The 24,755-nt window shown below is 40.9% G+C and overlaps 1 protein-coding gene across 11 annotated transcripts in view; it reads right to left on the bottom strand.

Annotated features, from left to right (window-relative positions):
• The window catches only part of STARD9 (StAR related lipid transfer domain containing 9), a 174,345-nt gene that overhangs the window by 105,638 nt on the left and 43,952 nt on the right, over positions 1-24,755 (bottom strand). For 9 of the 11 annotated variants that reach the window (XR_005597982.1, XR_005597981.1, XR_005597980.1 and 6 more), the window contains exon 4: positions 747-863. Coding sequence is in view for 8 of the 11 variants with exons in the window: in XM_039536971.1 (XP_039392905.1) it covers positions 747-863 (117 nt within the window). In the remaining 3 variants the exon portion in view is untranslated. Of the gene's footprint in view, positions 1-746; positions 864-7,293; positions 7,652-24,755 lie in introns of those variants that run through there. The other 2 variants (XM_039536969.1, XM_039536970.1) reach the window with 1 other exon arrangement.

The following is a 24,755-nucleotide window of genomic DNA, read 5'->3' as shown; positions in this document are numbered from 1 at the left end:
TCTGCTTTAGAGAGAATTCACTCCCCTTCGATTTATATAGGTTTTCAGAGAGATGATCTACCTTTCCCTCTGGATCAGCAAAGCCAGTAACCCTTCCAAAGGACTCACTGGTTTGGGTGCTTTAACACATAAAGGCACACTAAATGGGGCCCCATAAATCAAATATCTTAGAACTGACTGGCTTTGAGGAGCACATGCTAATGTTTCACCCCCAAAGCTTCCATTCAAATTCATTTAGTAATTGGAAATGAAGCAAGTATGGTCACCTCAGACTGTTCCCTAATGGACAGCAAAGTCTTCTCACAAAAATGCAGCAGAAAAGATTGCACAAATAATTATTCCAAATTTTAATTAGTAAAAGTAATTTAACTTCAACATGGCTCTCTGATTGTCCAAGAAAGTGACATTAAAATATTTTGTAGAGGCGCAGACTGGCTAGTGTTCATGGTGGAAAACTTGTTTTTTTTAGACTAAAAAGTAAACCACACATATGCAACATCCAAAGAGCACAGTCTACAAAAGGAATTTTATTTTGTATACATATATACACCCCCTCTATATTTTTATGATTTTAGCTTGTGCTACATTATTTAGCTATGTACTTAAGCATGTGCTTAATTTTAAGCACAAGTAATCCCTAGTAAAACATGCTTAAACATTTTGCTTAATTAGGATCTTAATCATGAACTTCAATTTAACAAAAAGATTTAAAAAAAAAGAAGAGTGTAATCAAGGCTATGACTCACTGGAGTTCCCATCATCGTGTACGTTTTTCCTGAACCCGTCTGTCCATATGCAAAAAGACAGATGTTGTACCCCTTAAAAGCACCAGATAGCACTGAGGTGCCGAGGTCCTGGAAAACCTGGAACGATCGAAAGAAAAAATGCACTCAGTGAGTCATTCCCTCCTTGGAAACACTCACTGCCATTCAAACATCATTTAGTCTTTTTTTCATAAGTCTAAAATGATAAGAAATTCTATCCCATTTGCGTATGGACTTATTTCATGGGACTAACAAACATGTGGAATGTGGACAAGATAAAAAAGGTAGACTGTAACCAGCGCCCCTCCCCCATCTCCTTTTCTCAAGACTAAACATGCCCACTTATTTTAACCTTTCCTCACAGGATAGGTTTTCTAAACATTTTCTAAAACATTTTTGTTGCTCTCCTCTGGATTCTCTCCAATTTGCTCAAATCTTTCTTAAAGTGTGCTGCCCAAAACTGGATACAATACTCCAGCCGAGGCCTCACCAGTGACAAACAGAGCGGGACAATTACATCCCGTGTTCTGCATACGACACTCTTGTTAATATGCCCCAGAATATTAGCCTTTTATGCAACTGTGCCACATTAACTCATTCAACTTGTGATCCACTAACCTCAGATCCTTTTCTGCAGTATTACAACAGAGACAGTTTGTAACTGTCCATTTGAGTCTTCCTTCCTAAGTGTAGTACTCTGCACTTGTCTTTACTGAATTTTGTCTCTCATTTCTGACCAATTTGTCATGGTCATTTTGAATTCTAATCCTATCCTCCAAAGTGCTTGCAACTGCTCCTAGCTTGGTGTCATCCGCAAATTTTACAACCATACTCTCCACTCCACTATCAAAGTCATTAGTAAAAATATTGAATAGTACCAGACCCAGGACAGATCCCTGCAGAATCCAACCAGTGCGACAGTGAACCATTGCTAACTGCTATTTGGGTAAGGTTGAATTCCCCTTGTTTCTCCAATCTGTCATCTCTTGTTTTATACTTAGATTGTAAGCTTGTTGGGACAGGGACTGTCTTTTTGTGCTGTGTTTGTGAAGCACCTGGCACAATGGTGTCCTGAATCACGACTAGGGCTCCAAGGTGCTACAGCAATACAAATAATTAATAAAGTTAATAAAGGAGCTGGGCATCACAATCCTCAAGGCCAAAAGCTGGCTACTGCTAGGCATGGCAGAAAGTAGCAGATGTTACCTGTTGCTCGGTTCCTACTTTGTGTTTTCCTGTTTGGACTGGACTGTGCCCAAACCCACTGACCCCATCACCAACATACCAAACCCCCACTCCACAGCAGTGTAAAGAGTAGTCATCTCCTCTGCTAGGTATGCTGGAGTATGGAGTCCCCTCTGTGCTAGCTGTGAACTGCTAAGCCCTCTAGCACAGGATAAATGAACTCAGTACGGCTGAAGTCTTTCAAAGAAAATATTGTAAGTATAAAAATATTTTCTATTCATGTAGAAAGTTAACCTGTATATACACACAGTTACATACCATACTCTGCAAACATTCAGCCAACCTTTGTTTCTTTCACAGACAGGTAAATGTACTAAATTTAGCAATGGTGGATAAAGACAACAAATATACTGCAGGGAAAACATCAATTTACCCCAATCCCAAGCAAGGGTAACAATCAGAGCTATCAAAAATAAACTCTTGAGACTTAATTTGCAGGTCATATTACAGTTCAAATCACAACAGACGCCAATTCTTCGCAGAAAATTCATTATAGTTCCAACTCCACTGAAGGCTGAGACTATATGCACACATTTCATTAATCAAGGACAACTTGGCTATTTGTGTTCTCTGATAATAAACCATCTGAGCCAGAAGTCAAATGTCAGCTCATCGTTGGTGGATCAATGGCAGTATGTCTAACAAAAGTATTCTATGTCAGGAATGACAGCCGCTGGAAGGTTCAAACATGGTACAATGTAAATAGGAAGACAGACCTGCCTAACAATATATAACACCTTTACCAACATATACCAACCAAGCACTGTGAAAACACAGGCAGACACTTTAATATGATGGACAAGAGCGCTATGCTGAACAGGTTGCTGTCATCCAGAAGGCTGAAACTTCATGTTTTTTTTACCCATTGCCACATCAAATGCAAACTCCTCATCCTCACCTACAAGACCCTCTGTCATCTCTGCTCTAATTTTTTCTTCCTTTCCTTCTTGTTTAATATTCCATTCCCTTAGCCTCCTTTTCCTGTCTCTGCTCCATGTCTTCTTCCTGCTTAGAAGGTGACATCTTGGTGCCACTGAAGTCAATGGACATTTTACCCAGTGACTTAATTGACAGGATTTCACCCACTCATGTACTGCTGTCCTGTCTTCTATCCTGCGCATTTTTTTTATTAAATAAAGATTGTAAATTATTCGGGGCAGAGAACGCATTATGTTGATGTCTGTAAAAACACGGATGTATAAATGTTATTAATGATTATCCTTTTCTCTATTAAAAATATATTTTCTTTTTGCCCAGCAGAATGCAGTTACAACTTCACATTCTCTCAGGGCACTGGGAAACTGTTCTCTTGTAGCACTGTTCTCTGCTAAAAGAACCCACATACCACTAGGCTTTTCAAAAATTTGCTCCTTGTAATCAATCACACACACTTGAAATATAAAATAAGATCACAGGCAGTATTTTGCCCTTGAGGCCTTCTTTGAGCTGTGGGAAAATATAACGGGAGGGATTTGGTTTGAGGTTAGAGTATTCTTGGAAGTTGCTTTGTAGTAGTGTTTCAACATCTGTTATTTAACTCGGTGGTTTCTATGGAAAAGGCAACGCTCTTCTAAAAATAATTGAATAAATATCAAATCAGAATATGGGCCTGATCCTGCAGTTCTTACCTCGCACAGTGAGTTCTATGGACTTTAAGGGGACTGCTCAAGAGTAATGAGTGCAGAACTGAGCCCTGTACGTGCTTCAGGGAACAAAAGTTTACTAATAGAAAAGTACTTCAAGTCTCCCAAAACTCTGATATAGCAATAGTTGCTGACTGGTGGTCCTGCTGTGCTTTGGAACTGTGACATGTTTTTGTTTCTTTAACCACAGTGCTGTTGCAGCTTAGAAAGTGGTTGATCCGAAATGTATCCCTATTGTGTTCTAAAATAGTTCTGGATTTCACCAAAGTGTTTTCTGAACTGTATTTAGGTCTAATTGCTCAGCAACAGCTCCAACAGTGTTCTAATTAAGGAAGCACTTGGAAGTAACTGACCTGGGATCATGGCAGCATAGAATGTTTGATTTACTATTAGCTACCTCTGCTTTAGAGCACAGTGATCAATCTCAGGCAGGCTATTTATTAAACACACTGACTAAAAAAGTCTGTAAACCAAATTCTTCTCTAAGATGCTCTGTTGTAATCCCATTATTTCTGTTGAGCACTGAAGGAAGAATTTGGCTCCGTGTTTGTAGACTCATTACATCAGCACAATCCAAATTAGGCCATTTTTTCCCTAAAACGTTACAATTATTTGCAAAAGCATCTGAGTTTTAATGATCACAAGTCAAACCATAATATTTGTGATTCTTGGCCTGAGTCATCATGGTAGGAAATTAATGCAGGCTCCTTGATGTGACAGGGCTTATAGATCAATCTCACAAGGTCAAAATGTGCTCAACCTTTTGTAAAGTTATACACTGGTCAAGGGCTGAAGTACTGGGGAATGACACCCTATTTCCACTCTTGCCCATCACATTTAGCAATCCTCCATATCCTTGCTAATGGAAATATAGGTCTGGTTCATTTTTTTTGTTGACGGGTAAAAGAACAGAGATATTTTTGGGATTCCTCCCTCCCCCCATCTTTTTCTTCTTATGTATCTGCTCTTGCCCGCCCCCATTTTGAGGTCTAGTTTGGGGGAAATTTGTCCTTCCAAACAAGGAATGGTGAACATGGCCTGGGGAAGAGCTCACTTTATGCTGACCACAAAGTGTTGGTCAAAAATGATATTCTCCTTCCTAGGGGTTGAGTGTGCTGCTTCTACAGCAATGTCAAGGCCCTGTCAAAATCTGAAGATACCCAGGGTTGAGAGCTGAAGTAAGAGTTGTTGATGTTTTACTGAGTGGCATAAGAATTGATTATCTAAAGATCTCAAAAGCCTCCATGCCCTATTTGAGTGTACAAAACAGGATGAAACTTTTAAATATTTGAATACCAGGTAAATCTTGTGATCCACACTATGAAAGTGTATGTTTGAAGTTGTACTGTTCCCAAGAAACAGGGAGTAAGACTGCAACAGCCCTTAAGAAAACAAAAGGACAACCTGACTGCACAAACTCTATTACATAGAAAGGTTTAAAGCAGCCGCTAGTCTTCTTAGCTGTTAACTTAACATACAACCAGAAACTGGGCCACACTAACCACCTGCTGTGAGAGACAGTTATAAGTAATAGTCCTTGTCTATGCTAGAAAGATAGACCATTTTAAACTTAAATCTATTTACATCTTGTTTAAGCAGTATAACTGTGTTTACATTAGGGTCTGCATCAGTTTAACTAGTGGCTTGTCTATACTTACAACGCTGCAGCAGCACAGCTGCACCACTATAGCCCTTCAGTGAAGATGCTACCTACGCCCACAGGAAAGCATCTCATGTGGGTGTAGATACTCTACCTCCCCAAGAGGCAGTAGCTATGTTGATGGGAGAAGCCCTCCTGTTAGATCATATAGGAGTTAGGTCGGTATAACTATGTCACTCAAGAGTGTGGATTGAATTTTTAACTTGCACTGTTTCCCACTGCATTTAGAAAGAACAATCTTGTCTCTTTCTCCCTTCCTCCCCTCACAGCAAGTCCCCTATTTCTCCACCCTTCATTGTTTTTTCCCCTTTTCTAAACAAGTCCTCTCCCGCCAACTTAACCTTTACACGACCTCCCACTGAGCAACAGATCATGCCTCTCAAACAGTCAGAAAGTGAACTAAGCTAAAGCACACAAAGATACTTCTAGTGCAGCATAAAAGTGTCCACATGGGGAGTTAGGGTCGAATAGCTATTGCACTTTAAATTCACATTCGAGCTTATTCCGCACAAACCTCCTGTGCTTGTATCTGTGCCTGTAGAATCTGCTGCCTCCACATGGTTCCTTCCCAGTTTCAGATCCTAATACCTTACCTCTGCTAGTTCCTGGTCTGGGAGGTTGGGTCACGTCAGGCCCACAAGCTGGGATGGAAGGAGAAATTGATGGAAACTGGATGGACCTAGTTCCTCCCAAGAGTCCAAAGCTAGCCCTACCTACCAGAAGCGAAAACCACTCTCTCTCTCTCTACCTAGACCTGCAGACAGGTGGGCCTTCAAGTTGCTAGAGAGTTAACTGGGGTGATTCAGTACCCTTAGTTTCTACGGCACTATTCTTCTGACTTGCAAAAACTACATTTCTTTGCAGATTATATGAATTATACCGTTAAGATGGTAGGTAAGTCAGCACAAGGACTGTGTCTTTGTTATGAAAAGCAACATGCACGCTTATGCCGCTGTATAAAAATGTTAACTAATATGGTGAAGCGTGGATCACTACAAAAATATTATTCAACATTCTTTTTTTTTTTTGCGGGGGTGGGGGGGGATATAAAAGTTGTGTTTGGAGCAGCACTCACCTGACTGTTGTGGCAGAATCCAATGAATGCTTTGGATTTTTCATCTTACACTTTATATCATAGGACAAGGTGAATGAGGTAATATCTTTCATTGGACAAACCTTCTGTTGGTGAAAGACAAGCTTTTGAGGTTACAGTAAGCTCGAAAGCTTGTTTCTCTCACCAAAAGAAGTTGGTACAATAGAAGATATTACCTCATCCACCTTCTCTCTCTAATATTCTGGGACCTGCATACTCTACATCATGTTAGTCACCATGCATACCTTCCCAGTGTCCTACCCACATCCATCATTGCCCACTCTTATTCATTGTATTCCTTTCTGTCCTTCCATCTTTTTCCCCTGCCATTTTTGAGCTCACCCCTCATTTTTCCGCTTGCTCTGACTCATAATATTTATTTTTAAAAATAAATTTAAAGTTTAAGAAATACCACCCCATAAGCCTGTGGTCACGATTCTTCTCCTCATATTCCTCTAAGCTTCTTTAGTTTGTAATATTTGGTCTGCCCTTAGATTATAGACTTTGTGGCAGTGGTCATTTCCTTCCAATGTTGTGTAAAAAATGACCAGCACCATTTAGATACTGTATAAATTATATAAAAACAATAAATATTAGTAATTTCTCAAGTGAAATATGAAGGCAACAGTGTTCTTTTCTATAAGTAGTCTGTGTTTGCCACTACAAACAGCTAGTTTTTACCCATTACCCAAAATTTAAAAAAGGGGGGGGAGGATTAATGTAGAAAACAAAGGTATTCAATTAAGTGTGCCATGTGTCAGAGTTCCAATTTAGCAAATTATCCTTAGCTTGCATAGACTATGAACACTTTGCATGTTAACTTTGAATAGACAAAAACCCACCCTCAGACATTTACCACAGAAACATATTAAAAACAACAATACACACCTCTCTTTAGTGTCACTTCTCTTCAGATAAGTTGTTCCAATAAACAACCACTACAAGACCAAAGAATCTCTCCTAATTCTGTAGTATCAGAGGCAAGGTTCATCAGATAGCAACAATAAGTTCAAGTCAAGTGGTTCATAAGCAGTAAGTTTAGTTAGTGATAACAGCCCTGGCATATATGTTTGTAACTGAGTTGCTAAATATTGTGATGATGATGTTCGTCCATCGTTTTCGAAAAAGACCTTGACATCTAGCAGGTTGTGAGCTGTCCACAGTGCGTCCGCAGGTGGCTGATAAGGCCAATACGGGCACAAAAAGTTCTGCCACATGTTGGGCAGACATGTGTGGGCACCACTGTTACAACATTTACAGCTCTGGCTTTACGGAGTGCTCGCTTCTCTTGTGCTATAGTTATCCTTCTGGCTTCAGATGTCTGGCAGCCTTGATGGATCAGCGTACGCCATGTCGATCGGTCTTGTGCCAGGGTTTCCCAGGAGGTGATGTCAATATCCAGGGACTTAAGAGAGGCTTTCAGCGTGTCTTTGTATCGCTTCTTTTGTCCCCCGTGCGATCGCTTTCCTTGAGACAGCTCACCATAAAAGAGCTGTTTGGGGATGGGGTAGTCTGGCATCCTTACAACATGGCCTGCCCAGCGTGTCTGAGCTTTCATAAGCAGAGTATAAACTGACGGCAGGCCTGCTCTAGAGAGGACTTCTGTATCTGACACCTTATCCTGCCACCGGATCCTCAGAAGTCTGCGGAGACAAGTCATGTGGAAGTGGTTCAGTTGCCTAGCGTGCCTCCTGTATACAGTCCAAGTCTCACTGGCATACATCAGGGTAGTTAGCACTACTGCTCGGTAGACTTTAAGCTTTGTAGCAAGGCTTATTCCACGGCAGTCCCACACGTTGGTCAACAGTCTGCCAAATGCAGAACTTGCCTTAGCGATTCTGCAGTTGACCTCGATGTCAATTGTCACTGCGTGAGAAAGGGTGCTGCCAAGGTATGTAAATTGGTCCACTGCTTGCAGCTTTTGTCCCTTCACTATGATGGTGGGCTCTTGGTGTTGGGCTTTTGGAGCTGGCTGGTGCATCACTTCGGTTTTCTTTACGTTGATGAGGAGGCCGAAGTTATCGCATGCTGCTGCGAATTTATCCATGCTAGCTTGCATTTCCTGCTCTGATCCAGCATTCAGGGCACAGTCGTCAGCAAAAAGAAGGTCTCTTAGCATAGTCTCCTTTATTGTGGTGACAGCCTGGAGTCTTCGCAGGTTGAACAGTTTCCCATCAGTCCTGTATCTCAGGCTGATTCCCAAGGAACTGTTCTGAAAGGCGTCTGACAGCATAGCTGAAAACATTATGCTGAACAGGGTCGGTGCCAACACACACCCTTGCTTGACGCCATTTGTGACGGGAAAGGCCTCTGAAGCTTCTCCGTCATCCAGAACACGAGCCGTCATGCCGTCGTGGAACTGACGTACCATCAGGATGAATCTGTCAGGGCACCCAAACTTCGACATGATGCGCCACAGACCTTCGCGACTGACAGTGTCAAAAGCCTTGGTAAGATCCACGAAGATGGTATACAGTTCACGATTCTGCTCTTGACACTTCTCTTGGAGCTGTCGAACTGCGAAGATCATGTCCACAGTGCCACGCTTTTTGCGGAAGCCGCACTGTGTCTCGGGTAGTAAACCCTGTTCCAGGTGGTCAATCAGGCGATTCAGCAACACTTGTGCAAGGATCTTACCTGCGCTAGAAAGCAGTGATATTCCTTCGGGCATAGACCTTCGGTGAGATAGGGCCTTGTCTATCCCGAGCATGTGAAGACAGACTCCGGCGGATTGAGCGGATGAGACCTTTTGGAATAAGACCAATGGTCATGAAGGCGGTTTCTGCAAGCGACGTGGTACGCTAAGAGCACGGCAAGTGCTAAATATTATTCAACAATGAAAGGATAAGTTAAATATCTTGTTTCTCTTTTCAAACAGATTTACAGTTCACAAGTGGATTTATTTATATATTGGCTATTAATTCTCATCAAATATAGTCCAAATAAAATGGCTCTTTACAAACTTAAATCTTATGTTTTCATGAAAAAAAATCACAGCAGCTATCCAGGATTATAAAATAACTATTTTGTGAATAACATATTACAAATAATGACCATTTTTTGAGGGGGGAACATTGCTGAATAGAAAATATATCTTGTTTGTGTTAGAATTCCCTAAATCAGTGGCTGATATTTGTTGAAACGTCTAACCAAAGAGGTTTGAATATATCACAACAGTTGTCATAACTGTACAATATTTTTTGGGAAACGGACCAGTAAAGATAACTTTTGCTTTTAACTCGATTTAAGGAGTATATTCTCAACTCAACATACAAGGTTTAAAGACAAAGAATTCCTTAATAGAATTTATGCAGCTGAAATCCAGAACTTTGCATTCAGAATACAGGGCCAAATTCATAACTTGAAACTACTTACTTCAGTAGTTACACCTTAGATGAATTTGCTCCCTTCTTAATTTATGTTGCCTCTTCCCCCTTGATCTGCATGCTAGTCTCTCTCCAGCTTCTCAAACTGTTTTCTGCCCTTTTCTTATATTTCTGTTAAGATTTGTTTTTCTTTTCTTCTCATTTTCACACATGCACACAAGATGTTAAGCAAGCAAGTATAAACAGTAGTTGCTGCTTTCAAGAACATTCCTTCCTGTTAAATTTATCTCACAGTTGAACTATCGCTGTCTACTGTTAAACACACTGGCATACATATTGGGGGGGGTGGGGGGAAAGCAGCTCCAGGGCAACTGGAAAATCAAGACACAAATTAACTAATTCTGCATTCAGTTACACCAGGGTATTCATAGATCCATTAATTTTAAGACCAGAAGGGACCATTATGATCATCTAGTCTTGACCTCATGCATGGCACAGGCCACAGAATTTCACCAAGTAATTTCTGACATGAAGCCCATAACTTTTGGTTGAGCTAGAGCGTAGCTTGCAGAAAGACATCCAGTCTTGAGTAAATTCATAGTAACTCCATTAGAACTGATGTTACTAAGAAAAATTTGGCCCAATTAATGTTACTTCAAACTGTCATCAATTGGACGATTTTTTCAATCAGTTTTATCATCTATAACAGCGGTTCTCAAACTTTAGCAACCTGAGGACCCCCATTTTGATTTTAAAAATTTTGAGGACCCCCAAAGCCCCCTGCTCAGCCCCAGGCCCTGCCCCCACTCCACCCCTTCCTCCAAGGCCCCATTCCTTCCTGCCCCCTGCTCACTCCATCCCCCCTCCCTCCATCACTCGCTCCCTCCACCCTCACTCACTTTCACCAGGCTGGGTCAGGGGGTTGGGGTGCAGGAGGGGGTGAGAGCTCTGGGAGGAAGTTTGGGTGCGGGCTCTGGGCTGGGGCAAGGGTGGGGGGGAGGGGTGCAGGCTCCAGCCAGGCAGCACTTACTTTAAGCGGCTCCCAAAAGTGACCAGCACATCTCTCTGGCAGTGGCTCCTAGGTGGGTTGGCCAGGGTTCCTCAACATGCTGCCCCTGCAGCTCCCATTGGCTGCAGTTCCTAGGGCCATAGGGAACGTGCTGGCTGCTTCCAGGACTGGCATGGGGCCAGGGCAGGTAGGGAGCCTGCCTTAGCCCCGCTACGCTGCCAGACTTTTAGCCTCTAAAATCTCCCAGTTTGGCTTCAGTAGCCGCCGAGAGATAGAAGGAGCGGGAGAAGTTGAGGGAGGGGGAGGACTTGATCAGCGAGGCCCGCAGACCCCCTGGAGTACCCTAGGGGAACCCCAAGGGTCCACAGACCCCAGTTTGACAAATGCCAATCTATAATCGATCTAGAATATAATACTTTGCACATATTAAAAGCACATTTTTTAGGCAAAAATCTCCTTCCAGGGGCCATTTCCCAAATACTAATGAGAACAACAGATGCTGATGTCAGCCAATCATTAAAGCTAAATCAAATCCTATGTCATTGTTTATCTTGAATTCTGACCAGCTAATGTGCCTGGAAACTCCTTTTCACATATATGCAGGAGAATCTTAGCGACATCTAAAAGGACAATTTTAACCTCTCTTACTTTCAGGCATGCAGTAACTACCTCTTAGTCCAGTTAATCAAAATATCATCAGCAGACTTCTAAAGGAATTTTCTTGAAGACAGAAAAGTTAGGCCCCAACTCCTCTTTGCGCCTTTTAAAATTGCCTCTGAATATGTTTGTCTCCCTTTTATACATAAGTAACCGGACACTAAGACTCTTTTGTATTACTCAACAGTATTGTAAAATATCTTAAATACATTGCCATACAGAGACTAGATTATGCATGCAAAACGCCTAATGTTGTCATTGAAATTTTAACCTGAACTGTGACTGCAGGAAATGGCCCTAAATATTTCATATGTGCCTCCTCTTTCCTGATGCCTATTAATTTAGGTTATCATCTTTTTTTTTTCAGTTCCCCTTTGTACTCTTTTTACGCCACGGTTTCCTAGGGCTTTGTTTGGTTGGTTGGTTTTGGTGCATTATAAATACATTTTGCCCTGGGACATTTAATTCACCTGCCCAAATAATGAAGGAAAACCATGCAAGGAAGTTCACATGAATATTAGAGCTGTAAACATATTCTTCACACTGCTGAACGTAATTCATGTATATAATTCATATTCAAAGAACGGAGGATAAATCATCCCAAAACTATAGAATTTTCTGTTTGTATTTAAACAATTAATTAAAATTAGGCCAGTACAGGCTTCCATTGCTGTTCTTTCTGCAAATTAATTTAAAAAACATGACTAATTCGATGAGGCCTAATGATACACTGCTGAGCTACTCCTCTTTAAAAGGGAAGGCTAAACAAGGTATTGTACTGTATGCATAAAGCCATCCTTCTGAATACAAACATACTGCAAGTCTGTATGATGCTCCATTATAAAAAGGATGCCTAAATCTCTGCTGAGTCTGAAATGAGGGACTACAAAATGCAATGAAACTTGGAACACAAACCACAGTCTGAGCATAACTGATCTTCTCACATCAAACTGATCTCGATAAAAGGATGTGGATTCGTTAACAGTACTACTTGAAAAGTAAAAATTAAATTGAAGAAATAGAACAAAAATTGAAGCAAAGTTTTGGGAACCTTTTCAAAACAAAGGCAAGAGTTTTAGCCTTTTGACTTCCACTGATATTAAAAGCAACAAAGCTTCACAAAATTTACCACAGTTGGACCTAAGTGAACAAATTGAATTTCTTGATTGCAAGTGCACTCTCTCATTGCTGCAGGACACAAAAGCACTGATACAGAATTTGGTATCCAGGACACTTTACTTATACTCACTCCAACTGGCTAAAAAAAAATAATTCCCAAGTGAATGCCAGCAGAAGCTTTTACCATAGACCAAGGTTGCTTTTGGTGGAACCAGGGAATTAATTTGGCTCTATACATTTAGAACACTTATGTGACACAGATGTCACTTTTAGAAACTGAGATTATAAAATTCTCCAAACCATCTGAGGCTAAAATTAACAAGGCACCTTTACTTCTAGAAAATGGATAGTCAAAAAGGGGCACAAAACTCATTTATTGTTCTTTTTCCACTTTAGACAAGAGAATTAAAAATCTTCCAAGGAGGCAAGGTCTCAAAAATTTCTTGCAGTGGATTTAAAATCCAGATTTATAGTGTCTATACTATGACTTTCTTTAAAAAACTAACAAAAAAAGCAACAAGTTTTCAAGATACTAAGAAACACACTGGTGTTTGGCTTTGGAACATGGCATTCTCTGTCATGCAAAACTTAAGTATTTATATGATGAACATGTTTGTATTCTCTTTTTCAATGCGTATCAATATATTTTTGGAATGGTGCCTAGAAGACATGGAATCTAGGATGGAGAGTGTCCAATCCGACATCAAAAAGTTATAGACATTTAATGTTAAGAGTAAGGGTACGTCCAGTAAGAGTAAGGATACGGCGGGTAGCGATCGATTTTTCAGGGATTGATAAATCGCGTCTCATCTAGACGCGATATATTGATCCCCGAACGCGCTCCTGTCGACTCCAGAACTCCACCGGAGCGAGCGGCGGTAGCGGAGTCAACACAGGGAGCCGCGGACGTCGATCCCGCGCCGTGAGCACCCAAGGTAAATCGATCTAAGATACTTCAACTTCAGCTACGCTATTTACGTAGCTGAAGTTGCGTATCTTAGATCGATACCCCCCCCCCCAGTGTAGATTTGAGAGCAAGTGGGACACTTGTATTTTTCCACTGAGGCCTTTGCCTAGCCTTAAGATGTTTAGGCTGCTTTTCTTCATTAAAATACCCACAAAATTTGAATGTTTACTTTAACTTTGTAAACATGTGTTGTAAACATTTGCTGTAAACATTTGCTGGATAATTATATTTTCCCACTATCCTGCCATATTATGAGGCATCACTCTATCTTTACTGTGGTCTTGGTTACTAGTAAGCTAGCAATGTATGAATAACTTCTGTAGTCTATATCCTCTCACTTTTCATTGTATTAACATGAACTGAAGTAATTCTTGGCCAATTTAATAGGATGGTTGATACTAAGTAGTGTATCCAGTCTTGGTAGTGTGAGTTTTAAAACAATGAGACAGCTGATCTTTTGTTTCCTGACTCAATTAGATCTTTAAAAGCAGATTATTGGAATTACAAAAGGGAAAAGAGCCAAGTGCTTTAAACTACAATAGCTAGTCCCTTGGAAAAAAATGGTTTGTATGTCAGGATATCTGAAAGTATCATACCCAAATATAAGCCAGAACAACATCATGGAAGAAAATGTAGTAGACCTTTAGAGACAGTGTTGAAAACCAAGTTTGCAGATCCAGGGGAATACTATGAGCAATCAGGATTGTTTTAACTCCATGTTATCTATGGTAAATAATACTTCTATTTTGCTTAGACTACAACAACTTGGCATTTTGCCGGGACCAGCCCTAACTTATTTTCAAGCACCTGATACAATGAGAATTTCAGGACATCTCACTGGTGCACTAAATTAATCTGCCTCACAAACTGCAGACATTTCAAAGAGGCAATGAACTTATGTGTAACATACTCAGTGAGAGGTGAGAGTCAAAATTTTGATCAATTTTAAAAAAGTCACTGCTGGTCCACTGATGTATTCTGTAAACAATAATAGTAGCGAGTAACTTGCTGAAAGCAAACTGCTTCTTCTGTAAAAATTTAGGCTGAAATTAGGGGAGCAATATGACCTTATACAAGTTAAAGTAACAGGAAAATGATGCAAGTAATCACCTCCATAAATAGAATACTTTTCAAAAACATATCAAGCAATTGTGTTTATTAGGGGGGGAAATGGGTTTAAATGGTTTATGGGATCAATAACTGGCTTTTCACCACACGACAAACCAGACCAGCTCCATAAATCAAAAGTTAGAAAATTCGTAATTCCTCAAATTCCATTATAAATGTTCATGTTAATTTTCACAGAGTGAACAAAGAAAAAAAGAAAACAAGTCTCACCATCAGCTAGAGACAAGCCCATAGATCACAACTTAGGGAAGAGTTTCACGACCCTGTTGCAATTTTGATGGACTTTTTATATATTTTATTAATAAACATAAGCAAGCATATATAAAACTAAATAAACATAACTGAGCTAACTAAAAATAAAACACCATAATTAAATCACTTTGTGCTACTTTTGTTGGAAAAACTAACATTTTCTTGACTTTGTTACAAAAATGTACTAATCAGACTGTTTAGATATTTACAAAGGATAAATATCTGAACAATCTGTAATCCTCAAGCAACAGCAGAGCACCATTCAGCATATCATCATCAAACTAATAACCCCATTTTAGCTTTTTTTTAACTTCAGTTGTCAATGGTTATTTTTTTCCTTACTCAGATGATGCAAGATCACCGCACTGGAAAACACCTCTTAACCCTATAAAATATACATTCATAGTTACAAACTGGCTTCTCCCCCTTCAAACTAGATCAGCTGGCACTGCTGTAAAGAAACGAGATATGTAAGATGTAGAAAAAGGAGAAGAGAGGATTACAAAAAAACACTGTCATGTAAACAAGTCTTAAAAAACAATAGTAAGGAAGTCCTATGAGACAGGGTTTCCATTTTTAAATATAATTGTTGTAGCACAGTTCTTGTCTATTTGGAGCAGAAACAAATTTGCTCCAGCTCACACTGCTGGAAATGAATTTCCTGTGTTTGGCATTGTTTAGTCTGAATGGGCCTCTTGAGGGTGCTGAACATACTTCACAAGAACTCGAATGCACATCAAGTTCTACTCTTTGGCATACCCCAACTGTGCCAATAGATTGAGGGAGGTATAGAAAGTAACTATTTTGATAAACAAAATTAACTTACTCTGATTCTTGTCTGAGTTTTATTACTAGCTTTAGATTCCTGTTTTCCATATAATTTTTAAAAGAAAGAAGAGGGAAGCTGTCACATTACGCAGTGATCAACAGTGGTCACACTTAAAACATTTACTCCAATGTAAAAGAAGCCAGCTGGAGAAACATGGCTTATACAGAAAATAGGGGAATCTCTTAAAAACTGAGCAAATTTCATCAATACAACCACTATAGTCTGTAGAACAAGCCTATAGATTAGGCTGCCCGAGACTGTCCTTTGTAATTTCCTGCCAATGCTCCAGTTCTGGCCTGAATATTACAAACCAACATAAATTACCACACCCTTACCGATACAAACAACTGTAAATCTAGACACTTGATTTCTCTGGGTCATAGATGGCGTATTCACTTCCTTCAAATATGAGCTACTAAAAAAATCCAACTCCTTCCCTTTCCCTTCAGTACCAACAGCGAATTGAAAAGCTTTTTAAGATTAAAACAGTTGATTAAAATCTCAAATCATTAAACAGAATGAATGTGGAGAATAATCAAGTATCAAAGGGGTAGCCGTGTTCGTTTGGATCCGTAAAAAGTGACAAAGAGTCCTGTGGCACCTTATAGACTAACAGACATTTTGGAGCATGAGCTTTCATGGGTGAATACTCACTTTGTCAGATGCATGTAATGGAAATTTCGAGAGGCAGGTATAAATATGCATGCAAGAATCAGTCTAGAGATAACTAGGTTAGTTCAATCAGGGAGGATGAGGCACTACAAGATCTTCACCAAGCATTCTCAAAACTACGATACCTGCACGAGGAAATAAGGAAACAAATCAACAAAGCCAGACGTGTACCCAGAAGCCTCCTGCTGCAAGACAAGCCCAAGAAAGAAACCAACAGAACTCCACTGGCCATCACCTACAGTCCTCAGCTAAAACCTCTCCAACGCATCATCAGTGATCTAACAACCCATTCTGGACAACGATCCCTCACTTTCACAGGCCTTGGGTGGCAGGCCAGTCCTCGCCCACAGACAACCCGCCAACCTGAAGCATATTCTCACCAGCAACCACACACTGCACCATAGTAACTCTAACTCAGGAACCAATCCATGCAACAAACCTCAATGCCAACTCTGCCCACATATCTACACCAGCGACGCTATCACAGGACCTAACCAGATCAGCCACAACATCACTGGTTCATTCACCTGCATGTCCACCAATGTAATATACGTCATCATGTGCCAGCAATGACCCTCTGCTATGTACATTGGCCGAACTGGACAGTCCCTACGTAAAAGGATAAATGGACATAAGTCAGATATTAGGAATGGCAATATACAAAAACCTGTAAGAGAACACTTCAACCTCCTTGGACACACAATAGCAGATTTAAAGGTAGCCATCCTGCAGCAAAAAAGCTTCAGGACCAGACTTCAAAGAGAAACTGCTGAGCTTCAGTTCATTTGCAAATTTGACACCATCAGCTCAGGATTAAACAAAGACTGTGAATGGCTAGCCAACTACAAAAGCAGTTTCTCCTCCCTTGGTGTTCACACTTCAACTGGTAGAAGAGGGCCTCATCCTCCCTGATTGAACTAACTTTTTGTTATCTCTAGACCGATTCTTGCCTGCATATTTATACCTGCCTCTGGAAATTTCCATTACGTGGAGAATAATGTCAGCCTAACCTAAACTTGGCCCAAAATGTAAAATATCAAGCTAAAACAAACAGAAGTGTTCAAGAATTTTTTTTTAATTCCAGTAAAAAAGTTGTTAATAACCAAATAAATATTCCTCTGCAGAGTGTAATAACTCAAACAGTGCAGAACTAAGTGACTAAAGGTTAACCTGCCTGTAAATCAAAATGAAACTGAACTTCATGGATTTCATTATTTAAGCTTAAAGAAATATACAAAATAAAGAAGTACTTTTCAATTTTCAGTTTTAATAATTTAAGGTATTATTAACAGGAGATGTAAAAAAAGTTTTTGTTTGCAGCATAATTTAAGTTGGTGACCCTTTTAAAAAGATACAAATACTTATGTCATCAAGGTGAAATGAAAACCTTTTTATTTACCAAGTTTACAATTCACTGTTATGTGTTTTTCATGCAACAGTTGAAGACATCACTAGTAAGTCAGCTGTTTGCCATGTACAGCTTTCCACTTAGTCATCCATCAGCTTTTTCCAAGAGAAAGCCATATCCTTTGATTCACGTATTGACAGCTCAGTTAAAGGAAGGACTGGTTTTCAACTGTATTCTGCAATATGCTTTCTCGTGATTTAAGTCTAGATATGTATTCTGTTTAGGATCTTAACAGTTTTTTATTGCTTTTTTGTTAAAAAAGCATTTCAGATCACCTGTAAGCAATTCCTTTTACTGTGTGATTATTACATGAACCTTCGAGGAGAGTTGCTGACAGTTGAAAATTAAGTGTCCTTGTGTAAAAATTGTTGGCTAACTAGAGTGACCAGGCGTCTGGACTCTGGCGGCTCCGGTCAGTACTGCTGACCGGGCCCATTAAAAGTCCAGTTGGCCGCAGTAGCTAACACCCAGAAGTGGCTGGCATGTCCCTCCAGCTCCTATGCACAGGGGCAGCCAAGGGGACTCTGTGCGCTGTCCCCGCCCGCGGTGCAGGCACCGCCCTGAGCACCAGCTCTGCAGCTTCCATTTGCTGGGAACCACAGCCAACGGGAGCTGCAGGGGGCAGCGCCTGCAGGTGGGGGCAGCGCGTGGAGCCCCCAGGCCGCCCCTGTGCCAAGGAGCAAGAGGGACATGTCGCTGCTTCACGGGAACCACTTGAGGTAAGCGCCACCTGGAGCCCACACCCCAAGCCCCCTCCCACAGCCTAACCCCCTGCCCAAGCCCTGAGCCTCCTCCCATACCCCAACTCCCTTCCAGATAGCTCCAAAAGAGTGATATGGAAGGTCACTTCTGTGGAAGGCCATTTGCCCTGAACCTTGTGGTTCTGTAGGTGAGCTCCCCAGCCTATTAGGGAGGCATCGCCCCAGGGTGGTGAGTCTGTGTAGCTGGAGGAATATGCTCACTTGTACTGCATCAAGGTTGGTGCTGATAAACTCCAGTCGCTGTACTGGGGTTAGTGCGCCGCTACAATGAAGAAAACCTTGGAGAATACCCTGGGTGGAACAGTCTGTACTGATAATGATCCTGCCCCAAAGGTAAACCATAGGAAATCTCCTGTACGATGGTTGTATTGAGATATGGAAGTAGACATCTTCTAGGTTGCAGGCTGGAAATCAATCTCCTAGCTCTAGAGCTGGAATAATGGCTACTAGTGTGACCATCTTGAATGTCTGCATCTTCCTGTATTTGTTTAATGGCCTTAGATCTAGAATGGGCCTCCAACTTCACTTTGCCTAGGGGGGATCAGGAAATAATGAAAGTAACACTCCTTGCTCCTGAGTTGCACCAGGACTGGTTCAATGACCCCAACACATAACAAATTATATATTTCCTGATGAAGTAGGTTCTCATGAGAAGGGTCCCTGAATGGGGACAGGGAAGGAGGGTTGGAATGGGGGGAGGGACATGAATTGATAAACAGCCTAGCCCATCCACTTTTTACCATGGGCCCACCCCCTGCCCCACCTCTTCCCCCAAGGTCCTGCCCCCTGGCCAGGCCAGAAGTTGGAGCCTGGCCCAGATAAGAGTGACCAGGGGAGCCCAGGCAACTATGGGGAGTGCAGACCCTCCAGAAGACTGGGGTAGGAGGGCCCGAGAGCAGCCCCCTGGCCCATGTCCCTGTCCTCCAGACCCCCCACCCAGGGCAGGTGGAGGGTCTGCATTTCCCCACAGCTGCCCACATGCTCTTACCCCGATGTGGCTCCAGTTTCCAGCCTGGCCTGGTAAGAGCTGCCCGGGCAGCTGTGGGGAACGGCCCACCCTCTCCTCCCACAGGATGGGAGGACCAGAGGGAAGGGACACGGGCCAGGGGCTGCTCTTCATCCCCCCCAGCCAGGGAGGTGGAGGGGCCTGTGCTCCCCAGCGAGGCATCAACTTGGCTGCGGGCAGGGCCTCATCCCCCCACACTTTTAGGAAGAATCCATGGCCCCTGGTTCAAAGAGACATCCAACATCTAGTCGATAGAAGCAGCAGCCAAGCTGCTGAGTAGGATATTCTTTTGCAGTTTGGTTTAACACTTTAAGACTTTTGTTATATTACAGTTTTGCAATTCACTGTTGTTACTATGTAAAAAAGCAAACATTCCATAATATTTCCCACATGCTTAAAGAAAAATTGCTTTGAAGCTCTGTAGGCTCCTTGAGAATAAGGACTTTTCTAACTAATATGATTTCAGCAGTTTCTTGTAGAATCTGAGTCAAAACAAGAAGTTATTCGAGGTCACTTGTGAGTTCATGAAGAGAACTTTTGGTTTTTTTACTCTCAGTAATTTAATGCACAACAAAGTTTGCCAGAACCAATGTTTTAGTAAACTGCTAATCCTACTCCTTAGCCAGGTCAGCTGCTTTCTTGCATTCCCAACATGAAAGAATTGGGAAACTAACATATTAATGGATGGTTCTTATAGGCTGCAATTCTTAGTCGCAAGGCAACTACTTAGGGGCTCTACAAATAAAAACAGATGCTGCAATCATTGCTGATTTTCTCCAGTTTCTGTCCACAATGACAGAGACTATGTAGGCTGGACAGACAGACAGCACATGGCAGGCTAGCATGGGGTAGATTTACACCCAGTATGCTGCAAACTAATTGTTCGTGTAGACAAGCCCTTAATTCCTTGAGTCAGTGCACCAGTGCAATGTTTGGATATATTCTGCTGATAGAGATGCTGTTTTTTGGAATTATATATATAAAGGCCTTGTTATTTTAAAAAAACAAAAACAAAAATGGTGCTTTTCTGAGTAAGAGTTTTACCTCTGTGTCAAGGCCACATTCCAATTCGGATAGTTACATTCTGTCCATCTAAATTCCCTCTAATGTGTCATTTGGGTACACTATTCTTCTGCACTTCCTGTCCCTAAAGTACCGTATTACGTAGCATTGTACACTGCTGAACAGCAACTGTATTCCACCCTACATTGGCATGCATTGCAGTGGTCGGCAAAATCAGGCCTAAAGACCTCTTAAGTACCTCCGAAGAGGCATTATGAGGCTTGTTTTTAAAAATACTCTGAGATCAATGATGAGCTGTGCTACAGAACCATTATTATTATTATTATTATTACAAAAATAATCCTTCAGTTGAGGAAAGGAAACACCTATTCATTCCAAATTAGTGAGCTGATGGATAAAGAAGGATCTTTTGACTTTTTTGCTCCATTTCCCACCCCCTCCTTCCCCATGACATTCAATTGCAGAAAGCCTTTCAAATTCATAACCAATGGAACAGAAAAGATTACATTCCATATACTGTAATCAGGGAATAAATTTATGCAAATTATACACAGTAGGATGTGAAACAATTACTGCATTGTGCTATGCTGAGCAAAAAAAAAAATAAGTCAGAGAGACAGAAATGGCAAGGCTAAGAGTAAAGGAAGGCAATGGGAAGAACTGAAACAAGCCTAGTTTTATAGTCTGAAATCTTTATGCTGTTCAGTAAATGCAGCTACATTTTTTAAGTATCAGAGGGGTAGCCATGTTAGTCTGGATCTGTAAAAGCAAAGAGTCTTATAGTCTGTTAGTCTATAAGGTGCCACAAGACTCTTTGCTGCTTCTACATTTTTTAGTAGTTCTTTTGAGCTACTATTGGATTGATAGACTCTAATTACACTTGAAGATATAAAAGCCACTTAAATCACCCCAGTTTCTATTTCTATATTCCAGAGGACTTGAAAGAAATTTAGAAGAAATACCATATGTTGCTCAAATACAGTATTACTTGAAGGCTCGCTATCATGTGCCAGCAATGCCACTCTGCCATGTACACTGGCCAAGCCAGTCTCTACGCAAAAGAATAAATGGACAAAAATCTGACACCAGGAATCATAACATTAAAAAACCAGTAGGAGAACACTTCAATCTCTCTGGTCACTCAATAACAGACCTCAAAGTGGCAATTCTTCAACAAAAAAACTTCAAAAACAGACTCCAACATGAAGCTGCAGAACTGGAATTAATTTGCAAACTGGATACCATCAGATTAGGCCTGAATAAAGACTGGGAGTGGTTGGGTCATTGCAAAACCTAAACTTAATTTCCTGATTACTAATTTCTCCCTACTGTTACTCACACCTTCTTGTCAACTGTCTGCAATGGCCACTCTCTTACCACTTCAAAAGTTATTTTTCCTCCCTTGGTATCCTGCTGTTAATTGATGTATCTCGTTAGACTGACCTCACACTTAGTAAAGCAACCCCCATCCTTTCATGTATGTATAACTGCTCCTGTATTTTTCACTTCATGCATCTGATGAAGTGGCTCTAGCCCACGAAAGCTTATGCCCAAATAAATTTGTTAATCTCAGGTGCCACAAGGACTCCTCGTTGTTTTTGCTAATACAGACTAACACTCTGAAACCTATCATTTTCTTGTTTATATGCTATGTCTTATATAGAAACACACTGATTAAAAGGGTAAAGATTGGCCCATGAATTCTATGCAAACAAAAAAGTAAAATATCAGTTATTTCTACTCTACAGATGAAAAGGAGATTTCCCGATTACAGAAGTGACAGGATTTTGGCTTTAAAATTCTGGCTAGATTCCAGTGATCACTATCATTTAATTTAAAAAAAAGGATTGTCCTGCAGACCAGAGAGAAATCAGCCACTTATATTCATATTCATTAGTACTCTGGATGAAAGACATCAGATCACCAGAGTTTTTGTTCCAAAGTAACTTTGCAAAAATATTCTTGGTTAAAAACCACCACCAGAGCTAAAAGAAAAATATGAAAGGTAAGAGAAAAAATGTTTGAAAATACTTTTAACCACTCAACTGGTTAGTGAATTCAGGTAACCGACAGCTCAGAAGTGGAACTGGTATGATATTAGAAAACAAGATAGAACATGCAATAAAACAAAAACAAAAACACAGAAGGAAGAATAAGTCACACACACAAATTACTGTAGCCCTTATTTTTAATTGTTAAACACCAGCAGTGTATTCAGTGGTATAGAGAGAGTCTTGCAAGAGCCTGTGCATGCAAAAGAAATGGCGTGAGATAATGATTTTCCTCTTGCTGTTTGGCTTCTGGAGATAAAGCGGTCAGCTAGAAAAGATCTCTCTTCCAGGGTGGAGGAAGAGAACGAATATTACTGTAATTTATGAAGCTTTTGTTCTTTTCATACTTTTGACTCACTGAAGGGAAAAAAAAGTGTCGACTACTGACAGAAATATAAGTTGACAAAAAGTCCATTTATTGCCAGCACCAAAGATAACATGAGCCAACGGAATACAAGAAAAGCCACCTGCTGTACAGCTTTCAAAGCAGTAATCTCTTTTCTGCATGTTGTTCCAATGAGACACAATCCAAATACATTGTAAAGGGTCCTTTGTTCAAGTTAACAGATCTGTCAGGATCCTCAAGAAATCCATGATTTTAGAAGATTTAAGCTACTAATCAAAAAGGCATTAAAAAACTAACAAAACCCAAAACATTGCAGTAATAGGTTGAGCTCCTTTTCTTTTTAGTCATATTCCAAAAACAAAACATACGACTAATAATTAAAAGTTGAGGAAGACTGGACAGCAGTTCCTTTTCAAATATGTATTTGAAATGAAAATGCAGTATATATAATCTCCCAAAAGAATGAATCAGAATTGAGACTATCCTTCATTTTAGCCAATTTTAGCTTGATTTTATTGTCTTTAATCTTAACTGAGGCTGGGAGATGCAAATGCTAAGCTAAAACTTAGGCAGAAACACAGTAAGGATATTCCTAAAAGGAATACAATTGGCAAAACATACTATTTGCCTAATGGTGTCACCCAGTTACCCCACTGTCTGTCTGTATAAATAAATAAATGCACAGGTAAAAAGCAGGCCTAACTAAGGCAGACTGGAGTAAAGGTGAGAGAAAAGGGAAAGCATTTTGATTAATTAGCAGAATCCATGACACCACCCCCCTCAATCTAATGCCTTTTGATTGAAAAGTAACAGCTCTGGAGTCCTCCTTGACTTATCTCTATAGCTAGACTTCCAGATAGCAGCACTGCCCAGGAATACGTTCTTCCACCTGCTATTAAAGAAACTGTGCCTCTTTTTGTGATAAAGGACTAATGCCCATTTAGCTACAACAGACACTGTTGTTACCTCAGGGATAAATTATGACAATTACATCGAAAACAGGAACCATAGGGCAACATGAAAACTTCTACTGGTTGAATATAGAATTATAGAACTGTAGAGATGGAAGGGACCTCAAGAACATAAGAACAGCCATACTGGGTCAGACCAAAGGTCCATCTAGCTCAGTATCCTGTCTTCCAACAGTGGCCATGCCAGGTGCCCCAGAGGGAATGAACAGAACAGGTAATCATCAAGTGATCCATCCCCTGTTGCCCATTCCCAGATTCTGACAAATAGATCTAGGGACACCATCCCTGCCCATCCTGGCTAATAGCCATTGATAGACCTATCCTCCATTAATTTATCTAATTATTTTTTGAACCCTGCTATAGTTTTGGCCTTCACAACATCCTCTGGCAAGGAGCTCCACAGGTTGACTGTGTTGTGTCCATACTCTTGTGCTGAGGGCCCATATGAAAAAGTTCATCTCCTGACTGGAACAGATCAGCTACAGGACATCACAGCAGTGCTCTGTACTGCATCCCCACAAAACGTAAGATTCACTTCAGGTCCTGTAGTGGTGTGTCACCCACCTCTCGTGAGCGCCCTCTTCTGGTTGGGTGTCTACAGTCTTTAAACAAGTCCCAGCTGATATCGGGTCATACTCCCAGGATTTCCTCCTTGGAGGCAATGGTTTCACCCTCAGTCTGTTCTCCAGCTGGGCCTCCTGACAGTTCAGTCCCCTTCTGGGAATTTACTGCTGTCCAACTAAGTTCCCTCTAAGCTGTGTGGCCGCACAGCCGTGCAGCAGTCTACCAAGGGCTGCACAGGCAGGGAGAGGCACCTCTCCCCCG

Source organism: Mauremys reevesii, linkage group 4 (assembly GCF_016161935.1).
Source record: "Mauremys reevesii isolate NIE-2019 linkage group 4, ASM1616193v1, whole genome shotgun sequence".
In the NCBI taxonomy this organism is placed as follows: Eukaryota; Metazoa; Chordata; order Testudines; family Geoemydidae; genus Mauremys; species Mauremys reevesii.
This window is presented reverse-complemented; position numbering and strand designations above follow the sequence as displayed.